We start from the raw sequence: 17,081 nt of genomic DNA on the forward strand, positions 1-17,081 counted from the left end.
AGAGGTGAGCCCTTCCTTTGCGGAGGAGGCCATATTATGTGTCTGCCTCTCTGGGCTTCCATTTGACCTTGGTATATTTAAGAGCAGGCGGCCTGACTCTTACATGGGCAGAGAGCTGGGGTGCTGACGTTACCCCCAAAGCTGCTTCCCTCTCAGTCCTAAGCTTTGAGAACTCTCTTCTTGCTAGGTCTTCAGATTTGTGTGTGTAGAGTGTGCTCTCAACAGCTACTTTCTTACTGTTGCTCTGACATGTGGGGAACTTGGAAATTGAGTTGGAAGGGAAAAAGGTGACCATCCAATGCTCCTCAGTGCTAAGGACCCAGGCCACTTGAAAGCAGGCAAAAAATAATCCAAGCAGTGCAACTAATCTTCTCAGGAAGACTGACCTGGGGATTTATTTGCATAAAGACCCTTTTCATACTCACATTTTCTGATTTCCATTAATAAAAATCTCTCTATGTCTAGAGGAAAGCAGAACTTAAATTTTTGAGAATCACCTACCTACAGTCCATCTCTGAGCCTTCAACATGACTCTAGATTGCTCAGAGATTCTGAAATTAAATCATGAATGATTTCTTTGGAAAAAAAGAAAATAGAAAAATATGAATGTGTTATAATATTTTCCCTATACACCAAGTCCCATGGCCTTCAATGTGCAAGAGTGAGTGTGGAAATTCTAAAAGAATTGTTAACACATTACTTTTAATATATTTTAACAATTAGTTTTGAAGTGTATCTTTTTCTTTACTATGGGTAATGCAACCTTGAAATTTATTTAAGATGAAACAATGCAAGAATATAGGCCAAAATATTATTCAGTTCTGATCATGTTGGGAGTTTGATATTTGATTTCTAATATTGCTTTTTCCATAAACTATAAATTGAAAATACAATTCAAGGAAAGATGGTCTCAGTGGGGCTTTTTCTTCATAATTTTCAGGATTTTATAGCCCCCCAAAACATAATTAACAATTTTAAGACATCTCATTGGCTTTCAACTAATTGCATTTGTTTGCTTGCTAGTACAGCTGACTGTAATTATTTCAGAATCAATTATAGAAAAGACACAAAGTTACAGAATGTAGTACTAACCAGAGTGGACTGTAGAAGCATTGCTTATCATATGTTCCTACTTTTTTTCATACTTAGAAATACAGTCCCTTCCAAGGTGTTTTTTTTTTTCTTACTGTAGTTGTTTTGGTAATTTATTACTGTGTAATAAATCATTCCATGTTTACTGATTAAAATGAGAATCATTTTATTTGTGCTCACAGGTTCTGTAGGTTAGATGTTCAGTCAGGGTGTTTCTCCCTACTCCAAGAATGTCATTTGGAAAGAAGAATGGCTGGTGTCCCTTAAAATCACTGGGAAATGACGTTGTCTACAGGCTTCTTCCAGAGAAGGCAATGGCAACCCACTCCAGTGTTCTTGCCTGGAGAATCCCAGGGACAGGGAAGCCTGGTGGGCTGCTATCTATAGGGTTGCACAGAGTTGGACATGACTGAAGCGACTTAGCAGCAGTAACAGGCTTCTGCACTCATTCTGCACCTGGGCTAGGATGGCTCAAAAGCTGGGCTCAGCTGAAGCTGTTAACTAGCATACCTAAATAAGACCCTCCACGTGACTTGGGCCTCTGCAAACATAGTACAGGGGTTACCATAGGCGATACCCTCAAAGAGGGAATATAGACAGCAATGCTCCAGGAGAATAAGACTTTAGCTTCATAGTTATTTGTGACCTCAACGTCACAGAGCATCACATCTGCCATACTCTATTTGTAAACACAGTCACAAGCCCACCCAGCTTCCAGATGAAGGTACAAAGATACCATCTTCTTAACAGAAGCCATGTCACAGAATGTAAAACAAAGAGGTTTTAAAACCATCACTGTAGAAGTGATGGATGGGATGCTTTCCATTAGTTCTCCCACTTACTTGTGATTCCTCACCTCTAATGCAACATTACATATTTGCAATATGGCTAGTCAGTGTTAAAAATCCCTATATAACCAGATATGTACCTTAGAATGCTTTTGGTTGAAAGTGACAGAAACCCTAACTCAACCTGGCATCACTGAAAAAAAACTGAAAATGTCATTGGTAAGGTAGGCAACCCTTTAAGAGAGGGTTGGTTCAGGGCCTTAGAAGCACTGAAAAGATACTTTTCTCCCGTATTTCATCACTCTTAGTGTTGATTTTCAGTTCAGTTCAGTTCAGTCACTCAGTCATGTCCATCTCTTTGCGACCCCACGAATCGCAGAACACCAGGCCTCCCTCCATCACCATCTCCCGGAGTTCACTCAAACTCACGTCCATCAAGTCAGTGATGCCATCCAGCCGTCTCATCCTCTGTCATCCCCTTTTCCTCCCGCCCCAATCCCTCCCAGCATCAAAGTCTTTTCCAATGAGTCAACTCTTCGCATGAGGTGGCCAAAGTACTGGAGTTTCAGCTTTAGCATCATTCCTTCCAAAGAACACCCAGGGCTGATCTCCTTTAGAATGGACTGGTTGGATCTCCTTGCAGTCCAAGGGACTCACAAGAGTCTTCTCCAACACCACAGTTCAAAAGCATGAATTCTTTGGTGCTCAGCTTTCTTCACAGTCCAACTCTCACATCTATACATGACCACTGGAAAAACCATAGCCTTGACTAGACGGACCTTTGTTGGCAAAGTAATGTCTCTGCTTTTCAGTATGCTATCTAGGTTGGTCATAACTTTCCTTCCAAGGAGTAAGTGTCTTTTAATTTCATGGCTGCAGTCACCATCTGCAGTGATTTTGGAGCCCCCAAAAATAAAGTCTGACACTGTTTCCAGTGTTTCCCCATCTATTTCCCATGAAGTGATGGGGCCGGATGCCATGGTCTTCGTTTTCTGAATGTTGAGCTTTAAGCCAACTTTTTCACTCTCCTCTTTCACTTTCATCGAGAGGCTTTTTAGTTCCTCTTCACTTTCTGCCATAAGGGTGGTGTCATCTGCATATCTGAGGTTATTGATATTTCTCCCAGCAATCTTGATTCCAGCTTGTGCTTCTTCCAGCCCAGTGTTTCTCATGATGTACTCTGCATAGAAGTTAAATAAGCAGGGTAACAGTATACAGCCTTGACGTACTCCTTTTCCTATTTGGAACCAGTCTGTTGTTCCATGTCCGGTTCTAACTATTGCTTCTTGACCTGCATACAGGTTTCTCAAGAGGCAGGCCAGGTGGTCTGGTATTCCCATCTCTTCCAGAATTTTCCACAGTTTATTGTGATCCACACAGTCAAAGGCTTTGGCATAGTCAATAAAGCAGAAATAGATGTTTTTCTGGAACTCTCTTGCTTTTTCCATGATCCAGCAATTTGATCCCTGATTCCTCTGCCTTTTCTAAAACCAGCTTGCACATCAGGAAGTTCACGGTTCACGTATTGCTGAAGCCTGACTTGGAGAATTTTGAGCATTACTTTACTAGTGTGTGGCATGAGTGCAATTGTGCGGTAGTTTAAGCATTCTTTGGCATTGCCTTTCTTTGGGATTGGAATGAAAACTGACCTTTTCCAGTCCTGTGTCCACTGCTGAGTTTTCCAAATTTGCTGGCATATTGAGTGCAGCACTTTCACAGCATCATCTTTCAGGATTTGAAATAGCTCAACTGGAATTCCATCATCTCCACTAGCTTTGTTCGTAGTGATGCTTTCTAACGCCCACTTGACTTCACATTCCAGGATGTCGGGCTCTAGGTGAGTGATCACACCATTGTGATTATCTTGGTCATGAAGATCTTTTTTGTATAGTTCCTCTGTGTATTCTTGCCACCTCTCTGGTAATATCTTCTGCTTCTGTTAGGTCCATACCATTTCTGTCCTTTATTGAGCCCATCTTTTCATGAAATGTTCCCTTGGTATCTCTGATTTTCTTGAAGAGATCTCTTGTCTTTCCCATTCTGTTGGTTTCCTCTATTTCTTTGCATTGATTGCTGAGGAAGGCTTTCTTATCTCTTCTTGCTATTCTTTGGAACTCTGCATTCACATGCTTATATCTTTCCTTTTCTCCTTTGCTTTCGCTGCTTCTTTTCACAGCTTTATCCTCCTTCTAATCTCCATGCTCAACTGTGCATGCCTGCTCAATCACTTTAGTCATGTCTGACCCTTTATGACCCTGTGTAGTGTAGCCTGCCAGATTCCTTTGTCCATTGGATTCTCCAGGTAAGAATACTGGAGTGAATTGCCATGCCCTCCTCCAGGGGATCTTCCCAACCCAGGGATCAAACCTGGGTCTTCTGCATTGCAGATGGATTCTTTACCTCTGAGCCACTGGGGAAGCCCATGTCAATTGTATGTTAAAGTAAAGAGATTAAAAGAGCTTTCCTCCTCTTCTGCTTCACAGAGGCCTGACCCTCACTTATCTGGAACAATTTAGGTCACTTATATAACCCTGAAACAGTTTCCAAGGTCAAAGTCAAGTTCCGATTTGCTGAAATTTAGATGCTGATTCCTGAAGTAGTCCTGATTTCAATGGGGATGAGCTTATACCACTTGACTCCAGAATGAGGGTGTGAGGGATCCTTGTTAATGTTGTGCCTGCTCCCCACTGAGAATTGGGTAGAAGGTGATGGGAAGGCAGCTGTAAATTCCATTTCATCTTGGAACCTTCTCTGGCAACATAAAACCCATTTGACCGTGAGGTGATGCAGCTATTGCCTTGGCCTCATTAGCATCACAGTTCAGTGAGCTGAGAGTTCATGGCTTCATTCTTCTCACTTGTCAGCACCCTGCCTTTGAATAAGGTCAATGTCATATTCAGAACTGTTGTTGTTCAAGAAATCCCATTTGACAAAACAGGGCAAAAATAGCTACTGCAAAGTGACTCTGAACTTAGCTGCTGTGTCCCATCAGGGAGTGGTAGGAGCATAGTCACTGGCTTTGGGGAAATGTTTGGAATCATGACTGTGTGTGCACCTGTTCTGTGTCAGAGCATATTTCTTACTGTAGATAAATGCTGACTTTTGCCTGAGAAAGTAGCTTTCTATCTGAGGCTATGAGCTCTTTCTTAAGAACTACAAATATATTCCTCTGTTTTTCAGAGTTGACACAGAATTTAATAATGTTGCCTTTTCTGCCAAGACTTTTATTCATTGTTTCCCACCTCAAGTTGATGAAGCATGATGGAGTTATTGTCCTCACTCTGCAGTTCAGGAAGCAGGGCCAGAGGGTTAACCCACTTGTCTGTGACAACATGTCAAAGCAGGGATGGAGTTGGCATTAGAAATCATTTCCTAAATTCTTGGCTCAGTGCTTTCTTTAAAAAGAATTATGAAAATTCCAAGTAACAACAAAAAAGCACAAATCATCAAATGCAAACATGTTGGAACCCATCAGTCTCAGAAATTTTGTAGGAAACATATATTTCTAGACAGACTGGAAATCTCCTTTGTGCCCTCTTTGGTTCGCATCCCTAACTTTTCCTTCCCTGAGAAAATCAATATCCTGAATTTGGTATTTTATACTCTCAGATTTTTCTCTATATGTATGTATCCATAAAAATATGGTACAGTTTTGCACATTTGGCTTTATATTATTGCTCTTATCTTATCTGAATCTTTTTGCTTTTTGCTCAGTATAGTTTTTAGTATCCATTCATGTTAATACATACAGCATGTTTATTCTCTTTGTATGTGTGTTAGTCACTTAGTCGTGTCTTGACTTTTGCAATCCCATGGGCTGTGGCCTGCCAGGCTCCCCTGTGCATGGAATTCTCCAGGCAAGAATACTGGAGTTAAAAAAAAAAAAAATTCTGGAGTGGTTTGCCATTCCCTCCTCCAGGGTACCTTCCTGACCTGGGGATTGAACCCAGGTCTCCTGCACCACAGACAGATTCTTTACCATCTGAGGTATAAGGAATTAGATTCCATGTCATTATATAGATATATAAATATATGACAGATTACCTCTCTTTAATCATCATTTAGATTTTTGCTGCTATTTAATATAAGGAATAATACAATGCAAATTCTTATACCTTTCACCTTCTGATTACTTTCTTAAACCCTGCTTGAAAAAAAGAATACTCTTATGGAGATAAGTATAGAGATTCAGTTGCTCTATCTAAATTCAATCCTAGAGTAATGCAAGAGTGAGTATCAAAAGCAACATTTATCGGCTATATTTACATTGGAGGAAACTATAGTTGAGCAGGACACTCTATATGAGGCCTTCATGGGACACACCCCTCCCCTAGACACTGTTGTAGTTCCTCTCCGAAATACCTAGATAACAGTATCTGATGCACATTTCTGAGTTGTATTACAAATGGAAGAAATCAATTATCATGACTACCATGAGCATGTGGCCCTCAGGTCAGTTGCTATTTCAGGATCTATCATTATATCTTGAAATCTCACCTATTTAGTCATTACTAACTCTGCATGTTTCTAGAACCAGACTGGAATTCCTGGGCCTGCAGGATTTGTGTCAGGTTAAAAAAAAAAAAAAAAATGGCCTCAATCAAAGTGATGGACTGATAGGGGTGTGCTCTGAATAAAGCAAGTTTTATCATTACAGAAATAGAAATGGTGGCTTGAAAAATTTAAGATCATCAAATGTCTTCCTTCTAAAAAGCATGCCATAAGGAGAAGGGGTGAAATTTCTATGGATCATCATTTCTATGTATCTGAAAGCACTATCTTTATGTGGTAGAAATGAGCAAAGGATGGCCATTTGTTTGACTTATTTTAGGAACCCTGTAGTCTGTTTAAAATGGCTGATTTAAAAATCTTCACATCAACTATGGAACTAAATCATTTTGAAAAGTTATTGTGCTTTGTTCTGGATTCTCAGAATTCTGAAGAAGCTGGTCTATTGTGTTAATACTGGAATTGCTTTTTTATGCCACCAGCTAACTGAAGACTCTAACACAGTTTGGAGGAAAATTACTGGCACAGTACTGGAGACACTGGGTTTTTGACTTGTCTCCTCTGACTGTGAACCTTATGAAACAGTCACCTAAACATCTTGAATATAGGATTACCTTAAATCCATGCTTTGCAAGTTTCCCCCCCCCCCCCATGTTGACCCTGTAGATGTTAAATCAATTTGGTGGGTTGGGAACAACATTCAAAAGAAAGCAACATGGAATGTGAATGTGAAAGCGTTAGTCGCTCAGTCCTGTCTGACTCTTTGTTACCCATGGACTGTAGCTCGCCAGGCTCCTCTGTCCATGGGATTTCCCAGGCAAGAATACCGGAGTGCGTAGTCACTCCCTTCTGCAGGGGATCTTCCCACCCCAGGGATCAAGCTTGGGTCTCCTGCATTGCAAGCAGATTCTTTACCATCCGAGTCACCAGTGAAGCCCGAGGGTGAATAGATTTCACAAAATGTGTGTTACAAAGGGATAAACGTGTGCCTAGCTGGAGAATTATATGAAGTAAAATTCTTTTCTATTGCTTTCAAAATGTTTGTGATGTTTGAAATGTTTATACCAGGTGATTTCAGAAAGTGTCTCAGGGACCTCTCAGATATGGTTATGTCCATATTTAAAATTCACCAGGTGCTCCCATTTTTTAAGGAGGAAGCTCAAAAATCTCAGAATAGTAGCAAAACTCTTCATAATTGCTCTCCAAGGACATGGTGAACTCTCCCTTTTCCTGTTTCCACAGTACTGCCTCAAAGGTCCAGGCCTTTGCTGACACTTTTCTCTCAGCATGAAATGCTCTCCGTAGACACAAAGCATTACCTTTGTTAGAAACCCTTCCAAATCCAACTATGCTTCATTGAATTGGCCACTCCTTTTCTTAGACCCCTAATATTATTTTTACTGTCTCGTGTTGTAGCCCATGACCGCATACACTTGCAGTTAATAATGGTTTAAAAATCTATCCCACCCTGCTGACCTTGGAGACTTGGAGGTCAGGTCGTTGTATCATGAGAATTCGGGTTTTTTTCCCCCTACTCTGTTCTCCCTTGCTTTTGAAATAACTACTATTTTAAAGCAATGCATATTTATTGTAAGTGTCTCAAATGACATAAAAAAAAAAACAGTTGAGTGAGGGATTGATTTGGAGTTTGGGATTGACATGTGCACACTGCTATATTTAAAATAGATAACCAACAAGAATCTACTGTTTAGCACAGGGAGCTCTGCTCGATATTCTGTAATAGCCTAAACTGGAAAAGAATTTGAGAAGGAATAGGTACATGCATGGGTATAACTGAATCACTTTGCTTTATACCTGAAACTAACACATTGTTAATCAATTATATTTCAGTATAAAATATATATATATATTTTTTAAAAGGCAGCTGAAAAATCACCCTAAGTCTCACAACCCAAAGATGAACACTGTTAGTATCTAAACCGATGTCTTGTTCTGCCTGCAGTTTCATAGGCAAGCAAGTGCACATAAACACAGTGGCACACAAATAAATTCACACGTGCACACACAATGTTATATCAATAAATTCATTTATTAATATGACTGATTTTTCCTTTCAGCAATGCCAAGGGCACTTTCTATGTCAATGACACACCCTTTTCATCATTTAAAATTGCTGATTATTATTCTGAGCCATGGATTATTGGGGTTTTATTTTATTTGCCATTTATCAACATTAAGAGCCATGATGGCAGACCCGACTTAACTCCTCCCACACTATAAGCGTCAACTAGAAGGCACCATGATTGTCCTTAGTGTCTTCCCTTAGCAAGTGAGTCCTGTGCTGCCTCAGCAGTTCTCTTCAGGGCCTTCTGTATTATCCCTCCTCCTCTTTATCCTTAGGCTGTGTCCTCTTCAAGTCTCTGTGTATCAGAGTCTCCTACCTAACAATGCGAGGTCTTTAGGGAAAGTTTCTCTTTCTGAACAGAAGCATTGGGACTTCTCTGGTCAGCCAGTGATTAAGGCTCCATGCTTCCCATGCAGGGGGTGTGGGTTCTATCCCTGGTTGGGGAACTAAGATCCCGCATACACATTGTGGCCACAAAAATTAGAAAAGGAGAAAGGAATCGTCTATCGTTACACAGTAAAAAATTGACTTTTGACAGTTTTCCCATTTAGGAACTAATAAAGTGGAATCATGCATATATTTATTTAAAAATTTGCATCTCACCTTCCTAAAACAGGAGATGAATCTGGATTGTCCTGACCTTCTTCTATTTTGTGGACGTGAAATTCAAGATGATATATAATTGTTTTCAATGCTTAGTTCCATTTCACCAACCACTTCCACTCTTGGTAGATATAAATTGCAAATACATTTTATTAGGAAATATTTCCTCTACTCTCTGGAGCTGAAGTTAAGAACTATTCAGATATATTATTTTAATAAAAGGAAATATCTAGTACAATTTTGGAAAGTGTAAAGCTTCATTATAATTAAAGCTTATTTGTGTCATTTTTAATGTGATCGGATTCAGGAATATATCTGTCTCTTCAATGTAACAAGATAGCTTGGGTATAATCCATATTGTTCTTATGTATTTTCTTCTGCTTTTAGCCTCAGTTGTAGCTCTCAGGAGTTCTTCATCCCTTAATTTGTGGATTCCATGGTAGAGTATATTATGATGGTACTAACCCAGCCATTTTCTTAGGCTTTGTGTCCATCTCTGTCTCTGTATTCTAAACTTGAATTCCATCTCACTGAGACTCAGGGATACTATGTCATAATGTACATTTCCTTAGGTTTAAATATGAACCTTATGCCATTGGCTACCCATGCTCTAGTTGTGAGTATGTAGAAATCTGAGCAATCGGTCACTTCCTGCTCCCTTCCTCAGTTATTGCATATAATTAACTATTGCCTCTTGCGTTGTTCCTCTTTCCATCTGCTCCTTAATGGCACTTGTTCTCAACCAGAATAGACTTTACAAGGCACGTTTGCAATGTCTGAAGATATTTTTGATTATCACAATGCAAGGGTACTAATGACTTCTAAATGACAGAGGTCAGAATGCAATTTAACATCCCACAACACAGACTATAGGCCCACTCTCCACAACGTGTTAGCCAGTCCAAAATGTCAGTATCACCTAAGTTGAAGAATCTTGCTATGTAGAAACTGATTTCATGTGTTTTGGTTGAACTTCAAATTTCACCTCTGAGATGTTCAGTTTGATATAATCTTGTGATTCAGACTAACTGCTTGGCCACTAAAAATGGAAAGTTGTGGCTCACACCTCATCCACATTGTATGCTTTCGTTGAAGTGAGGCGGCACTCATTATTAAAACTTTTCCCTTCTTGGTGACTGTTATATAAGTTATACACAATAGGGAACAAGGGAAACTGAGGCATATTTCTAAATAAAGTATGAGTAAGTAAGGAAGTATGATTATCCTCAAAAACTCTCTGCTCCAAAGTGGCATTTGTTGTTTTGGAAACTGCCTTTACAAATATATTAAAAAAAAAAAAACCCTGTGGGCAGCTTAACTCTAACACAAATTTCCTTTTCCCCCCTCCTTTCTTGTTTTTCAGACATTTCACATTTTCAAGAACAGAATGATTTAAAAGGATTACTAGAAAATCTCCATCAAAATATCCAAGCCAAAAAGAGAAAGAATGTAGAAATCATGTGGCTGGCTGCAACGGTAGGCACTCTCCTGTCAAATATTATTCCTTGTCACCATGATGATCAATCAGCAAGCATATTGGGTATCTGCTCTGTAGTGTCCAACTTCTGCACTTTGGGTTACCAGATGTCACTCTCCATTATCCAAGAGATTAGGCATCTAGCTTATCAACAGACTAGAACACAAGATAGAAGATGTATTCAGCAAGAAAAAATCCTATTCATTAGCTTTTCTTATAAATTCAGGATGTGTTTGATACTTTGAGGTTAAAATCAAGTGTCTGTGATTTTCTTGATGTTGTGAGTTGCAATGTCAATTGCCCATCTCAATATGGTTTTGAAGGGATGCCCTAGAGAAGTACGGTTTCAGCAGAATGTGATTATCAGATCTCTGACTCACAGCCTTGGTAGGGCTCCTGGACATAGTGTTTTGTTAATGAGCTTGTAAATGTACTTGTTCATCTCGATCCTGGCATAGAATTTATTACCGATGGATGGCTCTTGGAGTAATGAGCTATATTTTGTATGGTCTTTTCTCATTTAATGGCACCCTCAAGGTAAAAGATATACTTGCTTTCCCACCCCAGGTTTCTGTAAGATCGAGGGAGAAAACTATGCCTATATTTTTAAGCTCTTATCTGGCAACCATTCAGGCATAGCTCACATGAACGTATGAATTTTGTTAAACATTCAGGCCGAGAGATCCTTTCAGTAGGAAAGGATCTTTTCATCAGGAAAGACACGCTTTGGAGATCTTTTTGATGCATGTCATAGTTATACTTACTGCACATACAGGGCTGCTTGTGTGATTTGGAGTTCAGTGTAACAGATCTTCTCATGTGTGCCATTCATTTTCTATCAATAGTACTTAAAACAAAGGCTTTCCCCTACTGCAAACGGTTCAATTATTACTTACTCTCTTCTGGGGAAAAGGAATGGATAATTTATCATGCATATATATAAAATAATTTACCAAGAACAAGGCAGAGGGAAAGCTGCTTTGGTTTCCCTTCATGCCCTCTTGGAGCCCCAGGGAAGAACATCAAAGGTAACAGTATGAAAGATTGCTTTTGAGCAGCTCATTTACACTGGTCCCATTTAGCATCATCCTGCATTACATGAGGTTGTTTTTAATAGTTCTTTGTCCCATGTCTGCTCTTTACATCTTCAAAGACTGCTATGGTTGCTAATTCTCAGAAAGATTTCACAAAGACAGGTCATAAGTTATTTTTGCAACATTACTAATGACATGATAGCACAAAAGGACTCTGATAATTTCTCAAGGCTATCTGACAGTTTAGGAACATATACATATGTCATTATATACATATTGTCAGTCATGTAAATTTTTAAATTAAGGATGCACAGAACCACAAGTGTATGTTTTTTCTAGTACATGTAGTTTTCTTATTTGAATATATAAAGAAATTTCCCATAAATCCTACATGTTTCTGAAAATGTTTTTGAAACGTATATACCAGTCAAATATGGCTTACTCACAACTTCCCACTGAATGAATGAATGGATGTTTGCCTGCCTTGATAAATGTACAACACCCATAGTGTGCAAATTTGACATTCTCTAGGAATATTGGCTTAACTACAAATAGCATGTCTGTAGAGTGATACATGAGTTTCAGTATCCTCTTTGTAAACCAGGGACCTTGGTATTACTCTTCAAGAAATATAGAAATTCCCTTCAACGTCTTCCACAGAATTTTAATTTTTGTCTCTATTTCTTCTTTAAAACAATGAAATATTGTTTTTTTTTACTGTTTTATGTTCTAATTAAAAATATAAAGCTATTTGATTTTATCTCAATGGATTTTTAAAACTGAAAATGAGAACTTAAAAATACCAAACACTAAATTAAGCTAATGTTAAATTAAATGTTAAATTAAGCTCATTTAGCTTTAAAGAGTTGTGAAATACAGAAATGAAGACCCAACCAGTCTGCCTCGAAGGAATTGCCCAAGCTTCCTCTTTGTTTTAAATTTGACATGAAATATCCTTAAAAGGATAGCTGCATATAATTGTGACAGTGCATTTTAAAGAATATTCACTCTTTTTAAAGATCTCTCATAAATGACCATTGAGGTCTATATACTGCTATTATAAATTTAGTAAAGCTTTTGTTATTTTATATGAAAAATTTGGAAATACTGTTTATTTAAAAGCATTAGAGTTTTCTAGATTAAAATAAAAGATTATATGTTGAAATCATGCTCTCACATTTCTCTAGTCACATTAAAGATGGTGAGAAAGTATTTACCTAAGATCTATTAAGGAGTTGTAAATCCTAAGCTAAGTGTTGGAGTCATATTTAAATCATGGTAAAAACCCTTGATGAACTGTTTTATTATACCCTCTTTTCAAAGTAGGCAACTGTTAAGACTTCCTTGATGGCAGATAATAAAGCAGACCTGTATTTCATCACATTAAATGTATCTTAAGTGCATGTTGATTAACATTGTTGATGCTACGTTGATGATTGGTGTCGCATATCAGAGCATTACCAGGGCCAGGGAAGAGAATAGAATGGAGTGATTCACCTGTTACCTAGAAGGCAATGAGCCCATAAATTATTGCTACTCGGAGATTCTTCTTCTGGCTTACATCAGAATAACAAGAAAAAAAGAATTACAGAGAGAAGCAGAATAGGGCAGAAGTTAAAGACTTGGTCCTTGTTAGACAGAGTTTTATTAGTACCCTGGCTCTGCTCTGTTGTGCGTAAGTCATCTTACCTATCTAAACTTCAATTTTCTCATCTGTAAAATAAGATGAATATGCTTTCCTCCAGGGTTCATGTGCAGTTAAATTGGAAGAGCAGATCTATGTGAAATTTATTAGCATTGTACCAGGTACACAGTAGATATGCAATTAACGGTGGCCATTTGTGGTGTCCTAGTTCTTGTTAGTTGCATTGATGAGTGGTTTCCTTATCTGCTGCACTTGGCACCTTCTGGATGTTTAAAGTCTCATAATATCCCACAGAGATTAGCAAAGGTTATTTCAAACATATGTGAGAAGGTATTAGCTCTTTAAGATTCAAATCAAGTGTCTTATCCAGGAAATACAGATTTTTTTCCCCTGTCACTAATAAGATGTTACTTCTGAGCTGTGATTATTATCATTAGCCCCTGCAGCTTAGATACCTTCTCAGAGCATCACTGCCTCTGAGGCATATTTACCATCTTACATGCCTTCAACAGCCCCACACCTCATGTACAAAGAGCTAAATAAATTAAATCTATTCCATCAGCTTTTGAAATGAAAAGGTATTATTTTTCCATTCCACAGGGCATATTGAAATAGTTGACTTTCATAAAATTAGCATAAATTTGGTAAGTTTAGGAGTGTTTAGAGGACTCTGATGCTTGAGAGTAATCTACAAATAAACAAGAAACCATTTCTATGTCTGTTACAGATTTGTCGCAAACTAAATGGCATTCGTTTCACCTGTTGTAAAAGTGCCAAAGACAGGACGTCGATGTCTGTGACACTTGAACAGTGCTCGATCCTGAGAGATGAGCATCAGTTACACAAGGACTTCTTTATCCGAGCACTGGATTGTATGAGAAGGTAGCCCACGTGTTTTCAACTTCTTTCTTTTAAAAAATTTTTATTGAAGTGTAGTTGATTTATAATATGGTGTTAATTTCTGCTGTACAGCAAAATTATTTAGTTATACATATGTATATATATTCATTTTCATATTCTTTTCCATTATGGTTTATCACAAGATATTGAATATAGTTCCCAGTGCTGTACAGTAAGACCTTATTTTTTATTTTATGGTTATTTAAGGTTTTTCTTTTTCCTAATACATATTTTACTGGAGGACCAAACATTTAGTAACTTCACTGCATTTCCTTGACTTTGAGCTCATGACATGAAAGATAAAATAATTTTAAGTATTCCCTCTATTCATTTTAGGCAATAAAAAAAATGTGACCAGATTTTGATCATGTGAATGATGGATATATTTCATTAACACATTTAAACCCAAGTTGAAGGGCTCAGGTTCCTTCATGTAAAACACTTGAAGAGTACAGTTCCTTTATGTACAAGTCCTTAATTTTACACATAAAATAAAACTAAATCTTTATCCAAACAAATCAGCTATCCAAAAAATAGCATCAAACAGGTCATCCTACCATGGCTTGTAGGGTCTTCCCATCTTTAACCTCTTTCCTAAAATTATTTTCACATCACTCATCGTAAAGATGGGATAATGGATCCTTTAAAATGGAGAATTAATATGATCACTCTGCCGACATTTAAAATGTTCTGCCTGAAGTCATGTTTCCTGATTCATTTCTACAGTAATTAAATCTAAAATATAAGCCATAATGGGAAGGAAGAAGTGCCTCTTTCCCAGGGTCTATCAGCAAGGACATACGTTAATTAGAAACTTTAGGGAACTTATCTCTTTCTTACAAAGACTGACTCAAAAGCACAACAGGAAGCATGGGACAGGCTCCCAGATTGCAAAAAGGAATGTTATATGATGCACTGAAAAGGCTGCTTCTTATCTGGCATGTCATTAGCTTCGCTTTTCTTTTAACTGCTGTAGTCTCTCCATGGTGAGGCGACGCTTGCCTGTGCTCTTTCTGTGCTGTGTTTTCCTGCTAATGAGAGGTTTCTGAAGCCCTCTCTTTTACCCCATTTCATGTCTCTTGGCATTTTCTTTGTTTAGTGGAGTTCTACCATAATTTTTGGATAAGTGTATAAGGATGTCTTTGAGGCCTGACATGAGCATCTCAGCCATACAAACACGTTTGGTTGTTAGAAAAGACTTTTTTCAAAAATTATCTCTCAGCACTCACAGGGAAGATTCAGGATCTGAGTATGAAACCTTCTGTTGTGCATTTAAGAAGTACAAATATCACTGTGGATGGAACAAAGATGCCAGGTGTGGAGGGCAGGGCACAAACTACTCCAGGTCAGACACCTCAGAGGACTGGAATGAGTCAACCAACATAAAGTAATTTGCAAGTTGAATTTGTTACTTGTTTATTTAAGGTAGAGGTAAGAGAGGACCCTTAAATTAGAAAGGTATTTTTTCCAACTGGTAAATAAAGGGTGTATCTGTCATATACATGTTGAAATATAAAACTAAATATTTTGGTAAAGTATAAAGGCTGGAGGAACTAACATTATATGTCAGTATGTTTGCTAATGACATAACATATATGGGGGTTCAGTTGTGGATTGTGACCTAAAGTAAGGCACTAGGAATTTAATCCAAAAATATTGAAGACCATGACTTCCATATCCCCACTACTTTGGTGATATACACACACACACACACACACACACACACACACACACACACGCATATATATGTAAATTTCCAATCTGACGAATTTAGCCTTTGGTTTTTTGTACATGTGAGTACTGTGTGAGAGTGTGAGGACTTGTCTGTGTGTGTGTGTTTAAGGGAAATAAGATATATTATTGTCTTAAATAATTTCCATACTTTCCCTCTTTGGGTACCATCTTACAAGCCCATAGGTTTATAAGCTCTGGCCACAGGGCAGAGTAGATGGGAGGAAGGGACTTGGGAGCCAGCTGTCCTGAGTTTGAACCCTTATCATGTACCACTTACCAGCCAAGAGGAAGTTAATCTCATCCTGCCTTTACCTGAGGCAAATTGGTACCTCAGTCTTCTCCTTATGTAAAACAAATATGCTAATAATAATAGGCCTTCTTAGGAAGGTCTCAAGGATTAAATAAACTGTTATGTGTTACATGATTAGAACAATGCTTAAGAACAATCACTGTTTGGTATTCGTTAGAAAAATAAATATCAAGGGTCTTGATCTTCCTGAGACAATCAAGTCTAGGCAATTATGAGGGTTCTGTATTTTTGCGAATCTATTATGACATATGGTTTGACTCCAATACCATATATTAATATTAAAATCTTGTAAATAAGGTTTCACATGCAATATTTTATCTATTGAAGAAAATAAGCTATTTCAATACCACCTTGAAAATGTACATGAGCTTACAAATGCTAAGCTAATTATGAGTGGATTGCATTCATTAAAGTTAGTCAAGATAGGTGTCTTATAAATACTTTATGTTAATGTACATTGTTGTATGCCCTGACAAATAATCATAGAATTTGAGATTAAGGCATCACCTTAGAAATTTAGTCAAATCTACTTCACCGTAAGAATAAAGAAATGGAACTCTGTAGGGTGTTTTGGCAAAGGCTACTCAGAAAGTACTAGAGCTGGCACTAAAACACAAATGCTTTAGTTATATTTTTTCCCTGTGCTGTACAGTAAGACCTTGTTTGCGTTAGTTATATTTAATGTTATTTTCTTTATACCAAGCAAAACAAAATGCTGTCACTTCAAATTATTTGGTTATGTATTTGACTGCTTCACATCTGTTAGTCAAAATATTACTTAAAGCATATGTCATAAAAACTACATACTTAGAGAAATTTGAGACTGTGTACCAGACTAGAGTATTCTGACCAAATTCTGAGATTTGAAGAGAAAACTCGAATTCTAGAATGCAGACTTTTTGC

At 37.9% G+C, this 17,081-nt stretch overlaps 1 protein-coding gene across 4 annotated transcripts in view; it reads left to right on the top strand.

The window, feature by feature from the left end:
- The window catches only part of INPP4B (inositol polyphosphate-4-phosphatase type II B), a 704,914-nt gene that overhangs the window by 640,968 nt on the left and 46,865 nt on the right, over positions 1-17,081 (top strand). For all 4 annotated transcript variants that reach the window (XM_040250456.1, XM_040250457.1, XM_040250454.1 and 1 more), the window contains 2 exons: positions 10,442-10,554; positions 13,962-14,116. In XM_040250456.1, coding sequence (XP_040106390.1) covers positions 10,442-10,554; positions 13,962-14,116 — 268 coding nt within the window. The remainder of the gene's footprint in view (positions 1-10,441; positions 10,555-13,961; positions 14,117-17,081) is intronic.

This window comes from Oryx dammah, unplaced genomic scaffold, assembly GCF_014754425.2.
Source record: "Oryx dammah isolate SB20612 unplaced genomic scaffold, SCBI_Odam_1.1 HiC_scaffold_12, whole genome shotgun sequence".
Classification (NCBI taxonomy): Eukaryota; Metazoa; Chordata; class Mammalia; order Artiodactyla; family Bovidae; genus Oryx; species Oryx dammah.